At 43.5% G+C, this 16589-nt stretch overlaps 1 protein-coding gene across 1 annotated transcript in view; it reads right to left on the reverse strand.

Annotated features, from left to right (window-relative positions):
• LOC311115248 (FSD1-like protein) overlaps positions 1–16589 on the reverse strand; it is a 66651-nt gene that overhangs the window by 15782 nt on the left and 34280 nt on the right. Inside the window, exons 7-12 of the mRNA XM_084190444.1 lie at positions 13156–13365; positions 12579–12677; positions 12249–12378; positions 8053–8085; positions 3847–3944; positions 2228–2479 (exon numbers count right to left, since the gene is read on the reverse strand). Of these exons, the coding sequence (XP_084046570.1) occupies positions 2228–2479; positions 3847–3944; positions 8053–8085; positions 12249–12378; positions 12579–12677; positions 13156–13365 (822 nt within the window). The remainder of the gene's footprint in view (positions 1–2227; positions 2480–3846; positions 3945–8052; positions 8086–12248; positions 12379–12578; positions 12678–13155; positions 13366–16589) is intronic.

The raw sequence follows: 16589 nt of genomic DNA on the forward strand, positions 1-16589 counted from the left end.
GTTTCTCCCATTCTTCTGTGCAGATCCTCTCAAGCTCTGTCAGGTTGGATGGGGAGCATCGCTGCACAGCTATTTTCTGGTCTCTTCAGAGATGTTCGATCGGGTTCAAGTTCGGGCTCTGGCTGGGCCACTCAAGGACATTCAGAGACTTGTCCCGAAGCCACTCCTGCGTTGTCTTGGCTGTGTGCTTAGGGTCATTGTCCTGTTGGATGGTGAACCGTCAACACAGTCTGAGGTTGTGAGCACTCTGGAGCAGGTTATCATCAAGAATCTCTCAGTACTTTGCTCCGTTCATCTTTCCCTCGATCCTGACACGTCTCCCAGTCCCTGCTGCTGAAAAACATCCCCACAGCATGATGCTGCCACCACCATGCTTCACCGTAGGGACAGTGCCAGGTTTCCTCCAGAAGTGACGCTTGGCATTCAGGCCAAAGAGTTCAATCTTGGTTTCATCAGACCAGAGAATCTTGTTTCTCATGGTCTGAGAGTCTTTAGGTGCCTTTTGGCAAACTCCAAGCGGGCTGTCATGTGCCTTTTACTGAGGAGTGGCTTCCGTCTGGCCACTCTACCATAAAGGCCTGATTGGAGGAGTGCTGCAGAGATGGTTGTCCTTCTAGAAGGTTATCCCATCTCCACTGAGGAACTCTGGAGCTCTGTCAGATTGGCCATCGGATTCTTGGTCACCTCCCTGACCAAGGCCCTTCTCCCCCGATTGCTAAGTTTGTCCGGGCGGCCAGCTATAGGAAGAGTCTTGGTGGTTCCAAACTTCTTCCATTTAAGAATGATGGAGGCCACTGTGTTCTTGGGGACCTTCAATGCTGCAGACATTTTTTGGTACCCTTCCCCAGATCTGTGCCTCGACACAATCCTGTCTTGGAGCTCTACGGACAATTTCTTCGACCTCATGGCTTGGTTTTTGCTTTGACTTGCACTGTCAACTGTGGGACCTTTATATAGACAGGTGTCTGCCTTTCCAAATCATGTCCAATCAATTGAATTTACCACAGGTGGACTCCAATCAAGTTGTAGAAACATCTCAAGGATGATCAATGGAAACAGGATGCGCCTGAGCTCAATTTCGAGTCTCATAGCAAAGGGTCTGAATACTTATGTAAATAAGGTATCTGTTTTTTTTTTTTCATAAATTTGCAAACATTTCTAAAAACCTGTTTTCGCTTAGTCATTATGGGGTATTGTGTGTAGATTGAGGAAAAAAATGAATTTAATCCATTCTAGAACAAGGCTGTAATGTAAAATTTTTTGGAAAAGGTCAAGGGGTCGGAATACTTTCTGAACGCGCTGTATATCAGACCGTATACAAAACATGTATTTCTACTGCTCTAATTACCTCAGTAACCAGTTCATAATAGCAATAAGGCATCTTTGGGCTCTGTTGTAGCCGGCCGCGACCGGGAGACCCATGGGGCGGCGCACAATTGGCCCAGCGTCGTCCAGGGTAGGGGAGGGAATGGCCGGCAGGGATGTAGCTCAGTTGGTAGAGCATGGCGTTTCCAACGCCAGGGTTGTGGGTTCGATTCCCACGGGGGGCCAGTATGAAAAATTAAATAATGTATGCACTCACTAACTGTAAGTCGCTCTGGATAAGAGCGTCTGCTAAAATGACAAAAATTTTAAAATTTAAAATATTGCCAATATACCACGGCTAAGGGCTGTTTCCAGGCACTCCGCGTTGTGTTGTAAATAAAAACAGCCCTTAGCCGTGGTATATTGGCCATATACCACACCCCCTCGGGCCTTATTGCTTAAATATACATATAGATATACTCTGCATCCTACTACTTGAAGCTAAGCAGGGTTGGTCCTGGATGGGAGACCAGATGCTGTTGGAGGGCCAGTAGGAGGCACTCTGTCCTCTGGTCTAAAAACATATCCCAATGCCCCAGGGGGCAGTGATTTGGGACATTGCCCTGTGTAGGGTGTCGTCTTTCAGATGGGATGTTAAACGGGTGTCCTGACTCTCTGTGGTCACTAAAGATCCCATGCCACTTATCGTTGGAGTAGCGGTGTTAACTCCGGTGTCCTGGCTAAATTCCCAATCTGGCCCTCATCATGTCCATCTAATCACCCCCAGCTTCCAATTTGCTCCCCCCTCCCCCTCCTCTCCCCTGTAACTATTCCCCAGGTCGTTGCTGTAAATGAGAATGTGTTCTTAGTCAACTTACCTGGTAAAATAAGGGTAAAATAAAATAAAATAAAACCAACCCACCTGAGTCCAGGTCACAGAAGACTCCGATGCGGTCAGGTACGGCGCCGTCCAGACTCTTGGCCTTGTTGTTGTGCTTGGCGGAGAAGGAGGTCTGCAGCCAGTTGTTGATGTGGATACACCATGTGGTGTTGGTCTTTCCCAGCTGGTCGAACTTCCCCAGGTTCCTGTAGGAGACCCCGACGCTGTACGACTTACAGTCTTTAAGAGCTTTCACCTCCCAGTAGTGTTGACCACAGTCCATACTGGTGTCACCTGGGGGGGGAGATTATATTAGGAATATATTATATACACTACATGACCAAAAGGTATGTGGACACCTGTTCCTCGAACATCTCATTCCAAAATCACGGGCATTAATATGGAGTTGGTCCCCCCCCCCTTTGCTGCTATAACAGCCTCCACTCTTCTGGGAAGGCTTTCCACTAGATGTTGGAACATTGCTGCGGGGACTTGCTTCCATTCAGACACAAGAGCATTAGTGAGGTCGGGGCACTGATGTTGGGCGATTAGGCCTGGCTCGCAGTCTGCGTTTCAATTCATCCCAAAGGTGTTTGATGGGGTTGAGGTCAGGGCTCTGTGCAGGCCAGTCAAGTTCTTCCACACCGATCTCGACAAAGCATTTCTGTATGGACTTCGCTTTGAGCACAAGGGCATTGTCATGCTGAAACAGTAAAGGGCCTTCCCAAACTGTTGCCACAAAGTTGGAAGCACAGAATCATCTAGAATGTCATTGTGTGCTGTAGTGTTAAGATTTCCCTTCACTGGAACTAAGGGGCCAAGCTCGAACCATGAAAAACAGCCCCAGACCATTATTCCTCCTCACGTTTCCAATGCTAAGGGGCCAAATAAAACTTGGGGGGCCAAATAAAATCACCTGCGGCCCAAATTCACCACTAATGACTATACTACGTAGGTAGTATAGTATAATAGTAATCCTTCTACCCCCCCTTTACTACCACTGTCTTTTGTCTAAACTAACACCTGCTAGCAATGACTTGTTTAAAGAAATGTACTTATTGTGATCGAGATGTAGTTGTCCCTGATTGCACTGACTTTGCTCACAGCTGCTTGTTTGAAGAAGTGTACTTACTGTGATCAAAATGTGGTTGCCCCACTGGCTATCCTAAGTTGAATGCACCAATTTGTAAGTCGCTCTGGATAAGAGCGTCCGCTAAATGACTTAAATGTAAAATGTAGTGACTTACGTGTTTGGGTGTGTCTCAAGACACCCAAATACACTATGGACTGGCTTCCCAGACACAGATTATGCCTAATCCTGGACTCATTGAACATGCTGTTTAGTCCTGTGGTAGGTTTAATCAGTGTCTGGGAAACAACCCTATTGGCCTAGCAACCTGACATCCATTGGCCTAGCAACCTGACATCCATTGGCCTAGCAACCTGACATCCATTGGCCTAGCAACCTGACATCCATTATGGGTTGGTTGGTTGTGTTCACCCAGTCATAGAAATGGATCAGTTTCAGTTGACGGTTTGCCCAATATGGGAATACATGGTACATGAAATACATGTAAGGTTGGTAGTGTTTACCAAGCACAGTGATGTGTTAACGTTGTGTTTACCTAGCACAGTGATGTGTTAACGTTGTGTTTACCTACCTAGCACGGTGTAGGACTCTCCAGTGAACCGGTCTCTGCCTCCTCTGATGGCAGGTGACCGCGTCGTTGACGTTCTCTTGGGAGACGGAGTTCCACTTCTAGAGGAAGGAAACACACTGACATCAGACTCCTGATAGGAGGACAGCTCGTAATAATGTCTGGAACAGAGCGAATGGAATGGCACCATGGAAACCGTGTGTTTGATGTACTCGATACCATTCCACTGATTCCGCTCCAGCCATTACTACGAGCCCGTCCTCCCCAACTGAGGTGCCACCAACCTCCCGTGATTACAACAGACAAGGCCACAGAGCAGAGGGAACAAGGAGAAGCCCCTCTACAGTCAGCAAGATATTCGGCTCTATAAGCACCAATCTAGCTGACGGAAGATGGCGGTTCTCCACAGTTGGTAAACTAGAAAGATAAACAAGATCCTTTGCCTGATTGACAAAGTACGATACGGATGAAGCGGGTATTTGAACACTCTTCAAACAAACTCAAGCTTAGTGATGTTAGACACAAGCAGACAATGAAAATGAGTTATTGTGCTTGATGTGATCTCAACGTAAGGGACTATTTAAGGTTGAAATTGAGGGATGGAAGGATACTTCCACAGGGGCCTGGCTGACCTATAGGAGCCTGGATGACCTATAGGAGCCTGGATGATCTATAGAAGCCTGGCTGATCTATAGAAGCCTGGCTGACCTATAGGGGCCTGGCTGATCTATAGAAGCCTGGCTGATCTATAGAAGCCTGGATGATCTATAGAAGCCTGGCTGACCTATAGAAGCCTGGCTGACCTATAGAAGCCTGGCTGACCTATAGAAACCTGGCTGATCTATAGAAGCCTGGCTGATCTATAGAAGCCTGGCTGATCTATAGGAGCCTGGATGACCTATAGAAACCTGGCTGACCTATAGAAACCTGGCTGACCTATAGAAACCTGGCTGATCTATAGAAGCCTGGCTGATCTATAGAAGCCTGGCTGATCTATAGGAGCCTGGCTGACCTATAGAAACCTGGCTGATCTATAGAAGCCTGGCTGATCTATAGGAGCCTGGCTGATATATAGGAGCCTGGCTGATCTATAGGGGCCTGGCTGATCTATAGGGGCCTGGCTGATCTATAGGGGCCTGGCTGATCTATAGAAGCCTGGCTGATCTATAGGAGCCTGGCTGATCTATAGAAGCCTGGCTGACCTATAGAAACCTGGCTGATCTATAGAAGCCTGGCTGATCTATAGGAGCCTGGCTGATCTATAGAAGCCTGGCTGATCTATAGGAGCCTGGCTGATCTATAGAAGCCTGGCTGATCTATAGAAGCCTGGCTGATCTATTGAAGCCTGGCTGATCTATAGAAGCCTGGCTGATCTAGGGGCCTGGCTGATCTAGGGGCCTGGCAGTGTGTAACTTTGCTGCAACCAAATTGCTTTTCTTCCATTCCATTCTATTCTGGCTGGTTGTCCACAGGGATTCCTAGGATCTCTAGGGTATTCAGGCAGCACTTGGAGGGTGTCAGCTGTGGATGCATGCATGGCCCATCTGCTGTACAGCTCTTATGATCAGGGGACTGGGGACAACAACAGGAACATGACTGATGGGCTCAGCCAATAGGCAGACAGGGAGTGACAAGGGCTTGGCCAATAGGCTGACAGGGAGTGACAAGGGCTTGGCCAATAGGCAGACAGGGAATGATAAGGGCCAATAGGCAGACAGGGAGTGATAAGGGCCAATAGGCTGACAGGGAGTGATAAGGGCCAATAGGCTGACAGGGAGTGACAAGGGCCAATAGGCTGACAGGGAGTGATAAGGGCCAATAGGCTGACAGGGAGTGACAAGGGCCAATAGGCAGACAGGGAGTGATTAGGGCCAATAGGCAGACAGGGAGTGATTAGGGCCAATAGGCAGACAGGGAGTGATTAGGGCCAATAGGCAGACAGGGAGTGATAAGGGCCAATAGGCTGACAGGGTTGACAAGGGCCAATAGGCAGACAGGGAGTGATTAGGGCCAATAGGCTGACAGGGAGTGATAAGGGCCAATAGGCTGACAGGGAGTGATAAGGGCCAATAGGCTGACAGGGAGTGACAAGGGCCAATAGGCTGACAGGGAGTGATAAGGGCCAATAGGCTGACAGGGAGTGACAAGGGCCAATAGGCAGACAGGGAGTGATTAGGGCCAATAGGCAGACAGGGAGTGATTAGGGCCAATAGGCAGACAGGGAGTGATTAGGGCCAATAGGCAGACAGGGAGTGACAAGGGCTTGGCCAATAGGCTGACAGGAAGTGATAAGTAGCATGTTGTTTTTAAACAGGTGCATGTTTTTCTCCTTTGACAAAACAAAAGCTGATTCAAAGGGGGTGTGGCAGACATCAAAACTCTTCCTGGTAGGATACACTTCTTTGCCAAAACGAGGCTATCGAGGAGGGGAGGACCGTCTTCCGTTCACCTACTAACGAATTGACACAGTCCTTTTATCGGTTTCCGGGTCACGGAGGAGAGAGGACGGAGGAGAGAGGTCGGAGGACGGACTATTGCCCAAACGAGAAAATCCCAGGGGAGTCTGACAAGACAAGGCCCTCTTTCAAATACCGGAAGTGGGATAAGGTCATTTGATTAGTGACATCATACAGTGGGGAAGTTTTCCTGATGGAGCTGGTAGAAGTCGGACGTAGTTAGTAGGGTCAGGGTGGCCAGAAAGCTCTCTTAGATTGTCCTCCTGTTCCTTGTTTTTGTCTGAGAGAGCATTGTGATCATTGTTGTGATCGTTGGGTCTGTGTACTTTTGGGCCAATTGTTTTCCAAGTGAAAAGGGCAAAATCAGCAACATGAAAACTGCCCGTTTTTTATTTTTTATTAATTTTTTATAAAAAAAAAAAAAAAAAGCTAAAATTATTTCTTTGTTTTTATCTCCTTTTTAAGAAATATATGAAAACTTCATATTATGATTTTCACAAGTGGGTTAAATGTGGAATGCATGTCATTGGTCAAATGCAACAGCCAACACTTTCTGTCCCTTCAAAATAGGAGTTCAACCTTCTAAGAGCACAGCGCTTGTAACGTCAGGGTAGTGGGTTCGATCCCCGGGACCACCCATACACAAAAATGTATGCACGCATGACTGTAAGTCACTTTGGATAAAATCGTCTGCTAAATGGCTTATTATTATTATTATTATTACATTTTAGGTGTGTGAGTGAGTCCGTGGCAGGCAGGAGAAGGAGGCGGGGAGAGGAGTGTACTGCAGGAGTGCATTTGCCCAATGACAGGCATTACACATTTAACCACACCCACATGTGAAAACCGAAATATCAAGTAAATAAATGCACAAAAAAATCAGTTTTTTTTTTTTTGGGGAGAAAACACAACAAACACTAGCTGTTTTCACGTTGCTGATTTGTCCATTTTAACTCTGAAAACAATTAGCCAAAAAGTACATGGACTTCGTTGTGATTTTTGGGAACATGATATGGAATGAATGACTGGACAAATATGGATATTACAGTTTATATACTTACTACAGTAGAGTGAATTGTTACTCACCAAAACCATTTGTTGCAAGCATAAGAGAAATTAGTAAAAAGAAAATAAATACTGTGCTACTAACTGTACATTAATTCTGTAACAGATGTGTTGCCTAGGAATAGAGGTTAATTATATTTATTTAAAAGGACAAAGGGAGAATATAGAGTTTTTAGAAAGAGAAACAGTTAGTACAGATGTCATCTACAGATGGAGAGTCTTTCAATGGTTCACGACAGAATAAGATTCAATTATTGTCTTTGTTTGTGGGTGGCCGGCAACCAAAATCGAATTTCCCCCCAATTCATTAATTTGGCCTAAATCAAGAGTTTATAAAACGTTTTCCATCTGTAGATGTCTCCTTGAGTCAGTCACACTCAGAAACCACATCAATATCAAGTCATTTCAGGAGGTTTCTCACAGAGCAACGTTGCAAAAAAAAAAAAAGGTCTGTAGCCTAAACTGTTCACACAAAAACCGGAAAGGGACCTGATGAGTAGAGCAGCCCATATGAAAGCGATTGTTGGAGCGTACGACCTCGAACACAGGCGGTCTCTAACTAATAATAATGTGTTACCAGGTAGCCTAACGCTACATTCAGGTAGCCTAATGCTACATTCAGGTAGCCTAATGCTACATTCAGGTAGCCTAATGCTACATCCTACAGCTAAAAGTCACACATGGTCACCTTGACATGTTCTTCAGATTGGTAAGATGAGCACTGTTGACGAACACAAAGAAACAATAAAAGCAAATACTGGTTAAAATAAAGGTATTACATGGGAGTCATGGCGGAGTTCGCTATTTTAAAGGATGCTAAAAGAGATTCCATTCCATTAGGCACTAAATAACGCAAATCCTCCACTGTAGCTAAGTAAACCAACCCTGAGTAGACGTCTTTCCACGTCCAGAGACTATGAACTATCTCTTTAGACTACTATCTCTTCATAGACTACTATCTCTTCATAGACTACTACTATGAACTATCTCTTCATAGACTACTACTATGAACTATCTTTAGACTACTATCTCTTCATAGACTACTACTATGAGCTATCTCTTCATAGACTACTATCTCTTCATAGACTACTACTATGAACTATCTCTTCATAGACTACTACTATGAACTATCTTTAGACTACTATCTCTTCATAGACTACTACTATGAGCTATCTCTTTAGACTACTATCTCTTCATAGACTACTACTATGAGCTATCTCTTTAGACTACTATCTCTTCATAGACTACTACTATGAGCTATCTCTTTAGACTACTATCTCTTCATAGACTACTACTATGAGCTATCTCTTTAGACTACTATCTCTTCATAGACTACTACTATGAACTATCTCTTTAGACTACTATCTCTTCATAGACTACTACTATGAGCTATCTCTTTAGACTACTATCTCTTCATAGACTACTACTATGAGCTATCTCTTTAGACTACTATCTCTTCATAGACTACTACTATGAACTATCTCTTTAGACTACTATCTCTTCATAGACTACTACTATGAGCTATCTCTTTAGACTACTATCTCTTCATAGACTACTACTATGAGCTATCTCTTTAGACTACTATCTCTTCATAGACTACTACTATGAACTATCTCTTCATAGACTACTACTATGAACTATCTTTAGACTACTATCTCTTCATAGACTACTACTATGAACTATCTCTTTAGACTACTATCTCTTCATAGACTACTACTATGAACTATCTCTTCATAGACTACTACTATGAACTATCTCTTCATAGACTACTACTATGAGCTATCTCTTTAGACTACTATCTCTTCATAGACTACTACTATGAACTATCTCTTTAGACTACTATCTCTTCATAGACTACTACTATTAACTATCTCTTTAGACTACTATCTCTTCATAGACTACTACTATTAACTATCTCTTTAGACTACTATCTCTTCATAGACTACTACTATTAACTATCTCTTTAGACTACTATCTCTTCATAGACTACTACTATGAGCTATCTCTTTAGACTACTACTATGAACTATCTCTTCATAGACTACTACTATGAGCTATCTCTTTAGACTACTATCTCTTCATAGACTACTACTATGAACTATCTCTTTAGACTACTATCTCTTCATAGACTACTACTATTAACTATCTCTTTAGACTACTATCTCTTCATAGACTACTACTATTAACTATCTCTTTAGACTACTATCTCTTCATAGACTACTACTATTAACTATCTCTTTAGACTACTATCTCTTCATAGACTACTACTATGAGCTATCTCTTTAGACTACTACTATGAACTATCTCTTCATAGACTACTACTATGAGCTATCTCTTTAGACTACTATCTCTTCATAGACTACTACTATGAGCTATCTCTTTAGACTACTACTATGAACTATCTCTTCATAGACTACTACTATGAACTATCTCTTTAGACTACTATCTCTTCATAGACTACTACTATGAACTATCTCTTCATAGACTACTACTATGAACTATCTCTTTAGACTACTATCTCTTCATAGACTACTACTATGAACTATCTCTTCATAGACTACTACTATGAACTATCTCTTTAGACTACTATCTCTTCATAGACTACTACTATGAACTATCTCTTCATAGACTACTACTATGAACTATCTCTTTAGACTACTATCTCTTCATAGACTACTACTATGAACTATCTCTTCATAGACTACTACTATGAACTATCTCTTTAGACTACTATCTCTTCATAGACTACTACTATGAGCTATCTCTTTAGACTACTATCTCTTCATAGACTACTACTATGAACTATCTCTTCATAGACTACTACTATGAACTATCTCTTTAGACTACTATCTCTTCATAGACTACTACTATGAGCTATCTCTTTAGACTACTATCTCTTCATAGACTACTACTATGAGCTATCTCTTTAGACTACTATCTCTTCATAGACTACTACTATGAACTATCTCTTCATAGACTACTACTATGAACTATCTCTTTAGACTACTATCTCTTCATAGACTACTACTATGAGCTCTCTTCATAGACTACTACTATGAGCTATCTCTTTAGACTACTATCTCTTCATAGACTACTACTATGAACTATCTCTTCATAGACTACTACTATGAACTATCTCTTTAGACTACTATCTCTTCATAGACTACTACTATGAGCTATCTCTTTAGACTACTATCTCTTCATAGACTACTACTATGAGCTATCTCTTTAGACTACTATCTCTTCATAGACTACTACTATGAACTATCTCTTCATAGACTACTACTATGAACTATCTCTTTAGACTACTATCTCTTCATAGACTACTACTATGAGCTCTCTTCATAGACTACTACTATGAGCTATCTCTTTAGACTACTACTATGAGCCATCTCTTTAGACTACTATCTTTTCATAGACTACTACTATGAGCGGTCTCTTCATAGACTACTACTATGAGCTATCTCTTTAGACTACCATCTCTTCATAGACTACTACTATGAGCTATCTCTTTAGACTACTATCTCTTCATAGACTACTACTATGAGCTATCTCTTTAGACTACTGTCTCTTCATAGACTACTACTATGAACTATCTCTTCATAGACTACTACTATGAGCTATCTCTTTAGACTACTATCTCTTCATAGACTACTACTATGAACTATCTCTTCATAGACTACTACTATGAGCTATCTCTTTAGACTACTATCTCTTCATAGACTACTACTATGAACTATCTCTTTAAGAGGGAGCCTCAGCCTGCAGTTGGTTTTCAATACCATTTTCTGAGAGTATCAATGCTGGAGCTTTACAAAGTATAAAATGGCTTTATCTCTTGAAGAAATGATGCTTCAAGTTGGCAGACAGCGTTTGACAGACAACGCTGAAAGTGGATACCCAAGATAGGAGAGGAAGCCTTTCAATAAAACATGAGCCTCTAAAGTGTCCGGTTGCAGCTGACAAAAGGTCTCTTTCAAACTGCCCCTCAATAGGAGATCGACTACACAAGCCACCATGACCCAAAGACAGAAGAATGTGAAATCTAAAAAAGGCAGTTCAATGGTAGCCTGGTCCCAGATCTGTTTGTGCCGTCTTGCCAAGTCCTCTGGTCTTATTTGTCACGCTAATGTGTCGATGACCATAGGAGTTGGCAAGACAGCACAAACCGATCTAGGACAAAGCTATATCAATGGCAGTTCGAGGTAAAATTAGGATAAGGCCCAATCCCAAATGGACCCCTAGACCCTAACCCCTAGACCCTAACCCCTAGACCCTAACTCCTAACCCCTAGACCCTAACCCCTAACCCCTAGACCCTAACCCCTAGACCCTAACCCCTAGACCCTAACCCCTAGACCCTAACCCCTAACCCCTAGACCCTAACCCCTAGACCCTAACCCCTAGACCCTAACCCATAGACCCTAACCCCTAGACCCTAACCCCTAACCCCTAGACCCTAACCCCTAACCCCTAGACCCTAACCCCTAGACCCTAACCCCTAGACCCTAACCCCTAACCCCTAGACCCTAACCCCTAGACCCTAACCCCTAGACCCCAGACCCTAACCCCTAACCCCTAGACCCGAACCCCTAGACCCTAACCCCTAGACCCTAGACCCTAACCCCTAGACCCTAACCCCTAACCCCTAGACCCTAACCCCTAGACCCTAACCCCTAACCCCTAACCCCTAGACCCTAAGTGGAGATCTGAGAGAGGATTTGACAGGTGTAGTCAATATGATAATAGCTCCACCTTTCCTTCTGATAGGCTCAGTGGAAGTTTCACCATACTGCTTATACCAATCAAATCCTCTCATATCTCAGTGCATAGGGCGTAGGGTGTACGGGTCCATTTGGGACACATTGTGTCAATTCAGTTCTCACCTGCCCTTGTTCTCCTTGCCCTTGACCTTGTTCTCCAGCCCCTTGCCCCCCTGGGGGTCCCACTCCACACTCCCGTCCTCTACCTTCAGGTTCAGATGGGCCGACGACGAGTCAAAGCCGAAGTTGAACGCTGGGGAGGGAATCAATCAATAAATCAATCAATCAACCAACCAACCAGTCAGTCAGTGAGTCAATCAGTCAATCATATACCAATAACGTAATAATTACATCATTGTTGATCCAAGACAACATAGGGCAACAGTCTTACCTCTGGTTTCCAGGGTAACTAACAGTGTTACCTCTGGTTTCCAGGGTAACTAACAGTCTTACCTCTGGTTTCCAGAGTAACTGGATCAGAGTATTCTCCAGCTGCTGCCTTGTTGCAAGCTCGTACCCGGAAGTTCATGAACTTGGAGTCAAACTTTAAACCTGGAGGATGAACAGCACATTATCTGCACAGGTTAATTATGTTCTGTCGGTAAACAAGCTTTCAGAGTTTGATAAAGTCACAAACGTTTAGGTGAAGCAAAGCTATATAGGTGAGTCACATAGGGGCGGCAGGTAGCTTAGTGGGTAAGAGCGTTGTGCCAGTAACCGAAAGGTCGCTGGTTCTAATCCCCGAGCCGACTAGGTGAAAAATCTGTCGATGTGCCCTTAAGCAAGGCACTTAACCCTAATTGCTCCTGTAAGTCGCTCTGGATAAGAGCGTCTGCTAAATGACTAAAATGTAAATGTAAAATGTCATATTTTAAACTCAAGAAGTTGCATGAAAACACTGCAGTGTTAGCCTGGTCCCAGATCTGTTTGTGCCATCTTGCCAAGTGGCATGACAATGGCCATAGGAGTTGGCAAGACGGCACAAACAGATCTGGGACCAGGCTACAGTAGGTCTACTCTAGTTTCGTACCTGACAGTGAGTATTCTGTGGTCTTGATGTTATCCACCACCTCCCAGCAGTGTTCGTCTTTGATGCGTGGCAGTCCTTCGTGGTCGGTCTTTCTGTACTCCAGTATGTAGTGGTCTATCTTGCTGTCCTCCACTGGCATCTTCCAGGCTACGGACACCGTGTTGTCTGACACCAGACAGTCCCCTACCTCCATCTCTGGGGCTCGAGGGACTGGAACGATACAGAGAAATGGGTATTTAAAAAGACGGCAACAGATCCGTGGGAAATCATTTTAGGGTCGACTAAATTATAAGCTTTTTTGGATGTCCTCCTAAATTTGTCCATGACATTCAGGATTCATTCATGGAAAAAAAGGAGTGAAAGGTTTTTAGCGAGCGAGAGAGACAGAGAGAGAGAGAGAGAGAGAGAGAGACAGAGAGAGAGAGAGACAGAGAGAGAGAGAGACAGAGAGAGAGAGAGAGACAGAGAGAGAGAGACAGAGAGAGAGAGAGACAGAGAGAGAGAGAGACAGAGAGAGACAGAGAGAGAGAGAGACAGAGAGAGAGAGAGACAGAGAGAGAGAGAGACAGAGAGAGAGAGAGACAGAGAGAGAGAGACAGAGAGAGAGAGAGACAGAGAGAGAGACAGAGAGAGAGAAAGACAGAGAGAGAGACAGAGAGAGAGACAGAGAGAGAGAGACAGAGAGAGAGAGACAGAGAGAGAGAGAGACAGAGAGAGAGAGAGACAGAGAGAGAGAGACAGAGAGAGAGAGACAGAGAGAGAGAGACAGACAGACAGACAGACAGACAGACTGAGAGAGAGAGAGAGAGAGAGACACACAGAGAGAGAGAGAGAGAGAGAGACACAGAGAGAGCGAGAGAGAGAGAGAGCAGGTGGTTTCTGAGCCTCCATTGACTACTCTAAACTAGGGGTCACACTACTGGTCCTAGGGGTCATGGGTCACACTGCAGACCCGGCGCCAGGATAAAGTGAATAAGGGGGCTGTTGAAATCGCAGAGGGGGCTACATTTTTTAAAGGTTCTTGCATTGGAATTACATTGAATTATGCATATTTAATGACGCTATCCCATAATAAGCATAACGTTCAAATGCAGAGAAATCTGCAGCCTATCTCTGCTGCGTTGCATCAGCACAGCCCCCTACAGCAAGTCCCTTTAGATGGGCAATTACCCTCATTACAATCAGCCTACGTAAATGTGCCATCCACACACCTGTCTTACCAAAACAATGCTAAACTAAATGCTGACAGTAGTAGCCTTGTTATTCATGCATGCAAAACAAAAATACTGAATATCAGTTTGGCTTAGAATACCGACACAACTAGGAATGAGAACGAACGAAAACAAAAACAAAAACAGCAGTACGAAGTAGTAAGTCCAGTAAACTAAATATCAGATGGATAAAGGTTTGACTCCATCTACATTTAGGCTAGTTACACTAACAGTAAACAAACGCAGTAAACAAAAGGTGAATGGAGATCCAGATAACCAAAACATAGCCTACAGCCTTCTACAGTGAGATGAAGCCATGCACAGCTGTCCTTTCAAATAAACAGGCCTACAGGCCCGCTTCAAACATGGAAAGTCGTGCCGCTCGCTCACGAGTTCAGCAACACATTGTGATATCGCACAATACACTTCTGTGAATCAAATTCAACCCAAGTAATCAATTAAGCAATGCCAGCCTACCATAAACACGTTTCCAATACGTACACAGCCCCGTGTAGCTCAGTTGGTAGAGCATGGTGCTTGCAACGCCAGGGTTGTGGGTTCGATTCCCACGGGGGGCCAGTATGAAAAAAACAAAAAAAACAAAAAACATGTACGAACTCACTAACTGTAAGTGGCTCTGGATAAGAGCGTCTGCTAAATGACTAAAATGTAAATGTAAAAAAGGTACAGTTACATTTACAGCAATGAAAACCAATAGGTTACCAAGACAACCATAATAGAATGTAGCCTATCTATTTCTATGATGAAACATATTTACCCAGGGACATCACACACTACGCTAACACACACACACTACGCTAACACACACACACACACACACTACGCTAACACACACACACACACTACGCTAACACCCACACACTATGCTAACACACACACCCTACGCTAACACACACTCCCTACGCTAACACACACGCCCTACGCTAACACACACACACACACACTACGCTAACACACACACGCCCTACGCTAACACACACACACACACACTACGCTAACACACACACACACCCTACGCTAACACACACTCCCTACGCTAACACACTACCCTAACACACACACACACACACACTACGCTAACACACACACTACGCTAACACACACACGCCCTACGCTAACACACACACGCACACACTACGCTAACACACACACACACCCTACGCTAACACACACTCCCTACGCTAACACACTACCCTAACACACACACACACTACGCTAACACACACACACTACGCTAACACACACTACGTGCAGCTTTACCCAGGGACATCATTTGGGTTCTTGCACTGGAATTATATTGAATTCTGCTTATATCACTATAAACACAAAAGTTCAAAAAATGCTTTTGACCAAGAAGCGACAGGTTCAATGGCACGAAATCTCTCTGTGCTCTATCAGCACCATGGGCAGCCCTACACACTAAAGCAAGATTGTTTCAATCTTACCTTTTCAAAAGAGTTGCAGCTTACTTGATGCCAGTTATAACTGGTCTAATAACATTTACATTTACATTTACGTCATTTATAACTCACTAACTAGCGAAGAATATGAACAAATGATCTATAACTGGGATAATAACTCACTAACTAGCGAAGAATATGAACAAATGATCTATAACTGGGATAATAACTCACTAACTAGCAAAGAATATGAACAAATGATCTATAACTGGGATAATAACTCACTAACTAGCAAAGAATATGAACAAATGATCTATAACTGGGATAATAACTCACTAACTAGCAAAGAATATGAACAAATGATCTATAACTGGGATAATAACTCACTAACTAGCAAAGAATATGAACAAAATGTGCACACGTGGCTACATGCAGCTCTCACTTTCATCTCAAAACAAGCGCATCTACTCGCGAATACGATGCAATAGAATCCTACTCCGATGCACTCTGCCTACAAGAAAATCTCTTGCACAGTTCATTTTGCATACTAAGTCTTGCATAGTTCGTTTTGTTTTGGTAATATTAAAAAAGTGCCTAATACTGCGTTCATTCGAGCACAATTCCCACAGCAGAGTGAAACGTTAATAGTGTGAACTAAAGGAAAACTCTGGAAAGTTGAGTGAAGTTAGCATTGGACCCAACACAGAACTTTCGACATGGGAAACAAAATGGGAAACAAAATGTAGCATCTGCAGTAATCGAGTATTCCCGCCACTCTCTTCCTATGAATAGTTGCTATTAT

Source organism: Coregonus lavaretus, assembly GCF_964263955.1.
Source record: "Coregonus lavaretus genome assembly, contig: HAP1_SCAFFOLD_1284, whole genome shotgun sequence".
Taxonomy (NCBI): domain Eukaryota; kingdom Metazoa; phylum Chordata; class Actinopteri; order Salmoniformes; family Salmonidae; genus Coregonus; species Coregonus lavaretus.